This window comes from Akebia trifoliata, chromosome 3 (assembly GCF_017979445.1).
Source record: "Akebia trifoliata isolate Shusen 1 chromosome 3, ASM1797944v1, whole genome shotgun sequence".
In the NCBI taxonomy this organism is placed as follows: Eukaryota; Viridiplantae; Streptophyta; class Magnoliopsida; order Ranunculales; family Lardizabalaceae; genus Akebia; species Akebia trifoliata.
The window spans coordinates 10,589,268-10,601,563 of NC_141377.1; the positions used below are offsets into that span (position 1 = coordinate 10,589,268).

At 34.4% G+C, this 12,296-nt stretch overlaps 1 protein-coding gene and 1 non-coding gene across 2 annotated transcripts; both read left to right on the forward strand.

Moving 5' to 3' along the window:
- The first annotated feature begins 482 nt into the window (after positions 1-482).
- On the forward strand, positions 483-6,717 carry LOC147405966 (uncharacterized). Its single transcript, XM_086433873.1, has 8 exons — positions 483-546; positions 676-759; positions 1,018-2,233; positions 2,388-2,469; positions 2,588-2,654; positions 5,471-5,656; positions 5,768-5,828; positions 6,416-6,717. Exons 3-8 carry the CDS (start codon positions 1,054-1,056, stop codon positions 6,568-6,570), a joined length of 1,731 nt encoding a protein of 576 aa, XP_086289999.1. The 5' UTR covers positions 483-546; positions 676-759; positions 1,018-1,053; the 3' UTR covers positions 6,571-6,717.
- A 1,521-nt stretch (positions 6,718-8,238) lies between these two features.
- On the forward strand, positions 8,239-8,310 carry TRNAT-CGU (transfer RNA threonine (anticodon CGU)). Its single transcript has one exon. It is a non-coding gene; the product is annotated as a tRNA-Thr (tRNA).
- Positions 8,311-12,296: the final 3,986 nt, after the last annotated feature.

A 12,296-nucleotide genomic window follows, 5' to 3' on the forward strand; every position in this document is an offset into this window, starting at 1 on the left:
AAGACTGGGAGAGGGGTCAGAATTTGCATTCTATTTAGTTTTTCATACTAAATATCTCTTTGTAGCTCTCCTGTTCATTATCTTCTCCATTTTACCTATTAAACATTTTTATTGATATTTGAGTTAAACTTTTGAGGATCTTTGGCAAGTACCTCACTGGCCCCTATCCTTCTCACCTTTTATCATCCCAAAAGTCACAAAGGAGCATATGAGAGTTAATCACTGTTGTAATAAGGGGGAGACTATTAGATCAAGACCAAGCTTGACTTCAAGAGATGGTTCTCATCTTGGGGACTGGAAACCTAAAAAGCCTCCACACAAATCAAGAATTTTTTAATCATTTTTCGTTAGTATATAATAAAAGACCAAGGTCAAGGGACATTTTCATCAGTTTGAAAATATCGGAGTTAATCACGAGGAAGATGGTTTCTTTATTTGTAGGCGAACTGGAGAGACGTACGAACCAGCTGATCCTTTTGAAAAATTAGGCGCGTACGCAAAGAATTTACACTTTCAAACGAAACCTAGAAATTATCGAAGAAAATCGTATCAATAATATATAATCAATAATTTTGTTTCCGCAATTTTTTTCCAGATTCTTTAATTCTCACCAGATTTTAATCTGCATCTGTATTCGTTCTGAAAATGATTTCGAATTCTCTCCTATTTTTGTAGGGTTCAATTGTAGCCGATTTCATCAAATTTTAAGAGAAAATAAATCAACGAGTTCGTATGAAATTGATCGAAAAGGCTCAGAAGGTTCGTCCAATCTTGTTAGTATAGATCGAATATGTTTTTCTCTTCTTTCTGCAATATTTTTTTTTCTCGATTCTGCCATTGGCATGAGTTTTAGATTTGCATCTCTATTTCGTTTTTAGGGTTCATTTATAGCTGATTTTTTATTATTTTGGGTGAAAATCTTAGTATTTGGCTAAATTTAGAAAATAAAATAAAAAATCAAGAAGTTTGTCTGCAACTAATCAAAAGAGCTCAGATGTTCTTGTTCAATTTTGATAGGATTATATCCGAAACAAGAACTAGAAGAAGAGAAGAATGACAAAGAAGAGAAATCCGTCATTAAAGGAATCTGATCATGTAGATATTACTCTACAAACAGAAGAGAATCATGCAGAAGCGAATGAATTGAAGGAGACTGAATTACAAATGAGAAAAATTTACGAAGAAGGGAATCTGAATTTATGCAGAAGAAAAAATAGGATTCAATGTGAATCTGAAAACAATGATGAATCAGATCCGAAGCTGTTGATTGAAAGAATTGGGAACGATTCTTTGCCAGCATTAGAAAGTAATGAAGATGGAAGTGCAATGCAGAAAATAATTAAAGCAAAGAAGAAGAAGAAGAAGAAGAGAAAGAAGAGGCGTAGCGCCCCTGAAAACATCGATTTAGATAAAAAATTGTTGGACGAGAGTCTGGACTTGATGAATGTAAGAAATCTGGAGTCTGCTTCACCAATTTTGGAAAATCGAGTAGAAGTCAGTGCGATTGAGAAAAAGAGGCCTAACGAATCAGAAAATAATGGATTGGGAGAAGTTGGCAACTTGCCAATAGAAGAAAAACACAAAGAAGGAAGTGTGGTGGAGAAGGAGACAAAGAGGAAAGAAAAAAGGCGTAATTTTCCAGTAAGTGATGATCCGGATGAAACAGTGTCGGAGGGTGCTATGGAAACATCGGACAATTATCAGGAATTGAATGCGGAATGTAGGAAGAAGAAGAGGCATGATTTCCTTGAAAGCAATCTCGATCAATTGACATTGGAGGAGGCCATTGAAGAGTTGTTAATTGAAGTAAAGCCGGAGACGTCTCTGCAGAGAACAGAAAAGAAAAAGTCAAAGAGGAGGAAGAAGAAGAAGAAGAAAGTCCTAACAAATGTCTCCATAATTAACCTTTCTGAAGAACTAGTTCATGAGGATGGCAATGAGTTAGCTAAAGCTCAGAAGGTTGTATCAGAAGTTCAAGTTCCTATGAAAGAAAATTTGGTAGAAATTCCAACTGGTTGCAAGAATAAAAATGGATCACCTTCTTTGGAAACTAAAGATGTTGTGCATGGTGGTAATGAAGAGTATAAACCTTTACAGTGGTTTCTGACTTTATCAGAAACACCACGTAACCGGAGAAAACTTCTTGTTCTCGATCTAAATGGACTTCTTGCTGATATTGCTTCAGCTGTACCTCGTGGGTTTAAAGCAGACAAGAGAATTGGAAAAAAACCAGGTGAGGTTCAACGGTGAATATTTCAAATTCTGTTTATTAGTCTCAAGATATTACTTCTACTTTAACTTCTTAATTCTAAGCCTTCCAATTATGTTGATAAGTGTGAAGATATTGTAATTAATTATTCTAAAAGAACGCTCCCTTTCCTTTTCAGTTTTTAAGAGGCCTTTCTGTGAGGATTTCCTTAAGTTCTGCTTTGAGAGATTCAATGTGGGTGTTTGGTCTTCAAGAGCTAAGTGTGTCTTCATTGCCTTGTGCATTGCTATTTGTCTTTTCATTTTTTTTATGTGACACCATTTTACAGCTTAGGCCACCTTCATTGGTAATGCCCTATACTTATTATTTCTCTTTCAGGAAGAATGTGAACAGCATGATTGATTTTCTTATGGGAAGCATGAAACAAAATCTATTATTTAGTTGGGTAAGTGATTTAAATGTTGAAATATGCATATCGTGTGTTCATCCTTCAGTTTTGTATTAAGTTTGTCATTGCTATTCACTGGTATAACCATGGAAATGCATATTGTGCATTAGTGGAAACTGCCCCATTGTTAAGTTTTTCTAAGTTAGCCAGCTATCTTTTTTTATGTATGGATGACAAAGAATTGTGAATCACGACCTACAGTCTACTTTTTTCAAGGGAGTCTCCTTCACAAGGCACTGGCAGTTGGAACGGTGCTCAATCGTCTTGGTAACTGTATTTCTTATGTGGTCCTTGCCATGACCTCTTGAGGGAATTGCACATTTGGCAACCAAGGAGGTATGTTCCTACTACAGGAGCCACCCAGTATGAGAATAGTCTCGATGGCATGAAGCAAGAGGTCAACCCATGTGTTATCTAAAAGCAGCACTTTGACAAATAACTTTCTTCATCCAAATTGCTTTAACAACATCATTCTAGGCCATTACAAGAGCATATTAGGTACGTGTTGAAGGGGTCACATGGTTGATTGTAACCTTTGACACAGGACTTCCACAACAATGGTAGGTGCACTTACCAGTTACAACAGTTATAGCCCAAGACGTTAAGGACGATGGCAACATATGCTAACTATCCTCATTGCACAATCTATAACAAACGGCCTTAAAGAGGATCATGTTATCAATGTAACCTACCCACCACCATTGCTGGACCAAAATCCCTTTGTTTTTCTTCATTGCAATTTTACTTTTCTTTCCGTAAAAATCTTGCCTCCATCCATCTCTATAAAGCTCCCAGTCAGCATACTCTTGACTCATTCTTCGCTTTCTTTGTTTACCTAAACCTCTCCAACAACTTCAACATACTCAAAAGAAGTGAGATGTGACAATGATGGACTTCACAGGTAGGTGGTGACCATCAACATGCACAATTAGATGTATAGCCATCCATGAACGTGTCACCTGAGATCAAGAGTAGTTATTCAATTACACCAATTGCATGTTCCTTCTTCAAAGAACCATGCAATTGCGGAAGGGTGTTAGAGAATATAATGCATGAGATATATTGTATCATTGCCAATGTATTCTACCATAAATAGTAGGTTGGGATGGAGAAGTACAGATTTAGTATATAATATATATTAATTAGTATCTTATACATTAGGAAGTATTATTGTTTAAGATATTCAACTTTAGATAGTAGGAGTGGTTTAGGTGAATTAGAATCTTTATATTAGGTTTACTTTCTATATCTTGATTGATGTAATCTCTATAAATAACAGGTTAGGGTTCATATAATAATCATTTAAGTATTATCAATAAAATTATTTCTTCAATGGTATCAGAGCCTAAGCTTTGTTGAATTTGAGAGCATGATCTTGGTAGGCTACTCTTGGGTGATGGCACCATATCCCGTGTCGAACCTCATTTATTTTTTTTAACCTAATTAATTAATATTTTTCAACTAGAGAATCTTAAATATTCTCATAAATCATAACAAATTTCCCATTTTAATGATATACACCAAAAGTTATTTGATGTATCTTATGCACATTTATTCAATACACCTCTACAATCTAATAACCATCACTCAAATTTTGTCCTAATTTCTCTTTTAACACACCATTCATTCATATTAAAGTAAATACTTATTCTAAGATTCACTGAGTCAGTGAACCCAACAAACTTCCAACTTGAGTTTTGGGGTCAATCATTAATTTAATTTCGATAAAGAAAAAATCTTGAAAATAACCATACGTTTTTAGCAAATCGTATTGAACATGTGTTGTGTTCTAAGGGTAGCATTAATGCTTAAACATCAAATTTTTTTAGCTTATTTAAGCATGGCATATATCTTTACTATTATAATGAGAGAAAGTCGAGTAGCGGTTTGTTGACACCAAAATTTGAAAGACCAAAAATGCCCCCACATTTACATTTAGCCTTAATGTTATCCAGATCATTTTTGTCAAGATGAATAAAATTACAATCCCATGACCCTACAACCACGCTAGTTTCTATAAGAAATATCCTTTTATTATGTTATCTGCAAAATAGTCTTAGTTAATATTTTAAATTACAAAAAGGCCCTTACAATCTAGGGGGTATAACTATGTTCGTTAGTTTTCGAAAAATTTAAAAATATCCTTCTATTTTGTTAGTCAAAATAATCTTACCAAATATTTTAAATTACAAGAGACCCTTGCGATATATTAAATGATAATATGACATAGAATTACATTATCTATTTTAAATTTTGAAATAATTTTTATAGTAATTATAAAAAAAAATTTAATCATACATAAATCCTAATTTTTATAAGACTTGTGTTTCATACTGCATACCATCTAGATTATTGTATCTTAGTATATCAATGAACAGAAGTGTGATTTCATTTCTCTATATTTGGTCATAGGAGTAGTGTTGTTGCTTTGAATTTCATATTTTAGGGTATCTAGGCATCATCAAATGTTTAGGAGCAACGCATCAATGCATATTGTTGCTTATTGGCGATTTCCCTGCCCATTGGGATACATATATTTGTTATCCAGCATCCCAATATGATGAAAGATACCAATATTTTAGATTGCTGGATAAAAATACTACTCTGAGTTGTACTTCCCAGTTGAAACTTCATTTAAAACAACCAAGTTTCTCTTATCATGATGATTGCAAACTCATTTGGAGGATTCATTAAAAACTGCAGGTTATCTATTTTAAATGATTCTAATGGGAAGTAATCAAACTGTGAACTGTGTGTATCGAACTTATGAAGCATATTTCTCTTGTTCTTTATCAAATGGATGTTTTTTGCAGGATCAATCCTACTGTACTCTGACAGGGTTCAAAACTATTGAGAACAAGCATAAGCCCCTGGTCTTGAAGGAATTAAGGAAACTGTGGGACAAAAATGTTCCTGGTCTTCCATGGGAGAAGGGGGAGTACAATGAATTGAACACATTGTTGTTGGATGACTCTCCTTACAAGGCACTCCGAAATCCTGTAAGTCCATCATCTGTGTTTCTTGTCAGATGGCCTATTATTTCCATGCATTATTTGACTGTTCTTTTTAAAATCTATAGCTAATTTCATTTTCATTTTTCTTTTGCTTAGCCACACACTGCAGTCTTCCCTTATCCATACAATTTTCAGGATGAGAACGACAATTCACTGGGTGAGACTCTCATTATACATTGATTTGCCAATTTTCTGATGAAAAATGCTAAACTGACATCCTATGACACTGTATTCAACACCACATTGACATGGCAATGGGTACAGGACCATAGATTATTTTCCTCAAGATACGACTGAAGGCATCTATGGTTATGTGCACATTACCACCTCAGCTCTGTGTTGAATGCGGTGTTGTAGGAAGTCAGTGTAGAATGGCTCTTTTTCTGATTAATGTGAAAATCTAAATTAGGGGCAGGCTTTTAATTGCAAAGCGGTACATACATGCAGGCTTCATCCAATGATCTTCTATGATAAAAAATCAAGCCTAGCGGATGATTTGACCTACAATCTATTAATGATTAAAAATTAGGATCACTCGATTATGTTAAATTTTGGTTTCACAAATCCCTTGGATGGGACCTCAGCAACTGATGGGGCTCACCACCCTATGTGTGAAAAATCTACTACTACTCCGTTGGAAAACCATACCCATAGTCTGTGATCAACTGATCTTAGATATATACCTTATATTTTCTCGTTTAATTTCACTTGATAAGAGGCCGGCGGCCATTTTCATGTATGTAGGTCCAGGAGGAGATATTCGAGTTTATCTGGAAGGGCTAGCGATGGCTGAAGATGTTCAAAAATACGTTGACCTACATCGATTTGGCCAACCTGCTATTACAGACAAAAGTCCATTATGGGGGTTCTACTCTCGGGTAATTGGCTCTTTAATGTAACATTGCCAACCTTACCAATATATTTCATAGATTTTCTTCTTGATGTTGGTGATGGGTTCCATGCAAAAAGGCTTATAAAACTGCAAGACCTTAATGGGCGTTGCAGGATTGCAATCCAGTTGGTTGGTACCAATGAGAGTACCACAAGTTTTGCTGTTTTGGGTTGGCTTTTCAACTTTGTTGCATTTTAATCATTTCATAGTTCTCGCATGTCCGAAGGTTAGTGTAGTTTTCCTTTTATATATATATATATATATATATATGGATGGCGTTATTACGACCCCTATTACGACTCACCGTTTGTCTTATATGGGCAAAAATGTTTGGAATGGGCTGATTTTTTGTGAGAATGATCTCTGTGATAAGGGGATCATCCTGGCAAAAAATCATCCCATTCCAAAACTTCTATCCCCATCAAAATTGATTTACAAAAATTGGATGGTCTAAAAATTTTCAACTTGTAAACATGGGGTTAGAAGTTTCATAATGAGCTGATTTTTGGCAAGGATGATCTCCTCACCATAGAGATCATCCCCACAAAAAATCAGCCCATTGCAAACATTTTTGCCCATATAAGACAAAACGATGTGTCGCAATGTGAGTCGTAATAGGGGTATACGGAACCGACCCATATATGTATATATCCACCGTCCATGTATTGTCTCGAGATTTGTGTCAACACTGCCACTATCAACCTCAACTTGTCCAATGAAACTCAATCCTACGGGACATCACCTCGGCCGAAGTAGAATGGTGAAAATATCTGGCAAGGAAGGCAGTTAGGCTTCACCAGGCCAAGGTGCCATCCCTAATAATCCAACCCCTTTAACAGGCTGAGGTATCTCCCTAAAGGAACCAAACACCTCGGCTCCTCTGGATGGACTCGAACCCGAGATCCCAAAGTTGCATTGCAATGTGAATCAATTGAGCTACGGCCAGGTACAAGCCCCAAAAGTAGACGGGGGTAAAGAATTTGAGTGCCTTGTTATTTTGACAAATTTTTAAAATTTGAAGTGGACTTCTGCTGTAAAATTTTATCAAATTCAGTTATATTTGGCCTTCCAGATAGGTCTCTTTAAGTTTATACATTGGTTTTTTTCCTAGCACCTTAATAAATCAATAGATAAATAACAATGTTTTCTTTTATGAAAAAAAAAAAAAATAGAGATAAGGTTGACCAACCCAAAAAAAGAAAAAGAAAAGACGATGTTGTCCATTGAATCCAATTATTGGAAAGCCACCACTACTTTTAAGAAGAAAATTAAAGATAAATAAATTACCAAATGCTTCCTACATACCTCAAGAGCTTGTGAGAATCTGAATCTTAATAGAGGAGGATTTAATTTTTGTTAATAATAAGGGAGAGGTCCGCAATAACAACTAGTGCATGGGAGAAGCTATGCAAATGCTTTGCTCTCCCCTGCATTGACTGAACAAATGAAGAATTTAGGATAGATAGATGTATGTTATATTATCTATCTATCTATCTACAAACATAAAATGCCTTATCCAGGACAATTTACAATGCTTTATCCTGGTGGAAATGGTTTCTATGTTTTTCATACTTCACCCAACGCATCCCTTTTCTCCTTCCTGCTACTGAACTAACAACCCAAATGAGTCTATCCAGAGACTAAAAATAGTTTTCAGGCATTTGAAAGAACAACAGCTTCCGTAGCATAGTGGTAGTGCGTTCGCTTCGTAAGCGAAAGGTCGCGAGTTCGATCCTCGCCGGGAGCTATTTTTGGGGAAAAAATATAGCTTTTGATATTTTCTTTCTACCGAAACAACACAAAGTTTTGTTTTTTTATTATTTCTTCATTTGAGAGGGACATCATCAAATTCTCTATCTTTAATGAAATAGCAAATTTTTGCCTATTCCAACATATGCACCTGAAAAAACACTTTCTTTACTAACATAGCAGGTTTGAACAAAATTTGGGCCTTAACATGGAGATCCGGCCCATTAGCATTACTCAACTGTGAGGGGAAAACTTCACACTTTACCCCTTTTTATTACATCCAAAGAAAGATAATTTGATCTAAGGCCTAACAGTAAGATCGACTTATTAGTTAGACCTAAGAATTAACACATTTGGGTCTGAACACGGACTTAAATTAATGGGCCAAACATAACAAGTGGGCTGGATATCATTGGAAACGGCTTGGTCTTAAAGAGGAAAGCTTGAATGGGAGATCATGAGATCTTCCTTTTATTTTATTATTACAAGTGAACCTTGCACGTGATCCAAATGTCAAACGGGAAAATGACGAATAAAATAATATGTTTAGAAGTAGGGTAAGGACATCTATGAATTAGATGATCTTGATTTTTACATTTTTAAATTGACAAATACATAAGTACAGAGCCACTCATATTTAAAAGTATGACGATGAGAGCCAATCACCCAATACTCGTACAACCAACCATAGTGCATCATAGTGTTATCATACAACCATACCTCAACATGAGCATCAATCTACATAATCACAAGGAATTTCAAGAAAGAATCTAATCAACCTTTAGGGAAAATTCAACGTTGAGAAACTATAGTTCCTATGTTTGTTATATGATAGGGTTCTTCTTTGGATTGCATTTAAGTTTAGATCATATGGAATTTAATTTCAAGTTTCTTCAATTATATTTTCTCTCTCCACCACTCTCATCTTAATGTCTTCCTCATGAATTTGGTCTGTTTTTTTTTTGTTACACCTCCAACCAATCTCTTCTTTTTATAGCAATAATTAACATAATTTTTTTTGTTCTTTTCGGTTCCAATTGGATTCTATTTGTTTTTAAATAACTACCAATAAATCTGATTTTTTTCTCCAAATTCTTTTAATGCATTGAGGCCTACTTGGGTTTTCTATGAAAAAAGTCCACCTAAAGTCCATATTCAATTCCCATGAATTCATTAGGAAGGAATTTCATTCTCCATGGATCCCAAGGTCTCCCTCCCATCACAACCCAACAACATTTGATCTATCAAACACCTTCGCCCTCTCCCAACACCAGTTCCCTAATCTTTAATCATTTCCATAATAGGAATCATAATCATTGTCTTCTTATTACTAAGTAACTACATTTTTGTGATCAAATGTTGGTTGAATTTACATCGTATCGATGTCCTAAGATGGTTTTCTATCTTACAAATTCACCAACAAGACCCATTAATGGACTATGATCCTAGAACTGAGAATCGAGGTGTCGATGAATCGGATATTCGAGAAATCCCAATTTTCCAATTCAAGAGAAGAGGGGGAGAAAGAGAAGGTGAGGAAAGAAGTTTCTATGAATGTGTTGTTTTTTGAATGAGTTTGAAGATGATGGTTGTGTTCTCTCTCTCTTATTTCCTTGGTAGGTCTCCTCAACTGCCTTTGATAAAAAAAAAAAAAAAAAATTACATATAAAACAAATATATATATATATATATGATGAAACAATCAAGAAATATAAGATTTATAAAATGATTCCACAAAATTGCCTAGGTCCACAATTGATGATGAGATCCTTTCATTATTTCCATGAAAAACAAAGCTACAATCTTTCAATTTCACATCTTCTAAGAAAAACTGAAAATGTCCCTCATAAAATTTTTAAAATGATTTAGCTATGAATATATAATCCGTACAAGAGATGCAATTGCTCCACAAAATTGCACCTTGTGTATAGTCTGTTGCACTAATATAAAACAACCAACAGCATACAAGGCACAATCATTAATAATGTCATACAATAAAACAACAGTGAATGAAAAACTATCAGTTTTAAAGCTACTAAGAGGAAGTGAGCCTTCAAGGAGAAAAATCAGGAAAAAAAAATAGGCAATAGATTGCTAAACCTTACCAACTAAGAGAGATGATCCAAATACCCATCGAATTACATACCACATTGATATAATAGCTTACTAACACAATCCAAAGATAAAATACTTTAATATAAAATATATTGTATTAGCCTTTTGTCCCTTCATCTGAACAACAATTTCTTTTGAGAGAGAATGCAGTCGAGATTAGCTTTAAATGTGGTAGATCGAACCACAATTCAAAATCATCTAGAAAATGTTTTTTCCAATCAGGATCACTAAATCGATATCTAGATTTACCTCTACTGCACTATGCTACTGCATTGCGTCCATCTACCCAATTACCTCTGTTTTAATTAGATTGGCCATCAACCAAAAAAAACTTTTCACAAATAAAATAACAAGAATAAATAAAAATAAAAAAAACTTGAGAAGCTCAACACCCTTGAAAGGTAGAGAAAGGAAGGAGTCAAACCAGTACGATTCAAAAAATTTACCCACAAATGAAATAGATAGAAATTAAACAATATAATCCAAAAGGAGACTATGGACTGATGTATGTGAGGGAGAGAGAGTGAGAGAATATGAAATTACCAGATGATTTGATCTCTGGTGATCATTCTATTAAATAGACAAAGTTCAAATAGATTCATTTAATGTAAAATTGATCCAAAGTATCTCCATACACCTTAATATAATAGATTAAAAAAAATTACTCCAATAGTTCATTCCTAAATACCTTTCCCTTGTCATATTAATATTGTTAACACATTAAAACATGAATCAAACTATTACTAGCTAGCTATTAATTGATCACATTTCTTTAAATTTGTTACATTTAGTCCAAAGAAGCATTACTCAATATGATATCTTCTATCATACATTCTCTTCCTTTTGTTTATAGTAATGTGATGCCCCATGTGAAAACTGGAAATTTGACAAGAAAATTCGACGGGCCAAGGCCCAAGAATTTTAGTAATCGAATTTCAACAACCTAGGGCCGTTGAAATTGTTGATGTTTCCCAAATTTTAAGACTTAGAGCCGTCGAATTTCTCTCATCCTCAATTAATTTGACACCTTGGTCCATCAAATTTTATAAAATTTGATGGTGTTGGACCATTGAATATGGGTCCTTTTTCACATTGTGATGTGCATGGCCATCCTTTGGGAATAAATAGTGAACCTTGATAGATAATCCTTTAATTACATGCCCAAATACAAACGAGTTTTTCAATTTGGCTTATTTATTTATTAAGTAAGTTGGTGCAAATCTAAGGCTTTAGAAATGAAGTGAGGAAACAAAAAATGAAGGATGCCTAGATTGAAGTTATTGTTCATGATAAGAATTACATGGCGAAATAAGATTTATATTCCAAACCTTAATAATTGAGATAAGGTGTAGATGATGATGATTTGTTCCCACACTCTTGCGTCGCGTTTGGATTGAGAGAAATGGAGAGAAGAGAAGAGAAAATAAATGAGTTTCTCTTCATTTCTCTTGTTTGGATTGCTAAGTGGGGAAAAAAGAAAAAAACATCGGAGAGAAGAGGGGAGAAAAAAAATGTGAGTTTTCTTTTTCTCCAAAAGTGGAGAGAAAAGGAGAGAAATTCTTTTAAGATATTTTAAAATTTCAAAACTGTCCCAAGTTCTCTCCCCTCAATTCAAACATGGTGGAGAGAAATTGAGTTTCTCTTATCTTTTCTTAATGAGTTTCTCTTCACTCCACTTCTCTTAATCCAAACATAATCTTATAGATTTTCCCCATTAAGAAATACATGTAATTCTTTATGGTTGGTGCAATGTGAAAGAAGTATGCTTGGATCAAAAGGAGCCTCTTGACATAGGAAAAAAAAATCCATTTTATTTTATTTATAAAATTCAAAACAAAAATTAATCAAACACTTAATCTTCAATAATAT

Coding starts and splice junctions, on each gene's coding strand:
- LOC147405966 (XM_086433873.1), top strand. CDS start 1,054: ATGACAAAGAAGAGAAATCCGTCATTAAAGGAATCTGATCATGTAGAT. Junction 5,657..5,767: donor ACAAGGCACTCCGAAATCCT/GTAAGTCCATCA, acceptor TCTTTTGCTTAG/CCACACACTGCAGTCTTCCC. Junction 5,829..6,415: donor TGAGAACGACAATTCACTGG/GTGAGACTCTCA, acceptor TCATGTATGTAG/GTCCAGGAGGAGATATTCGA.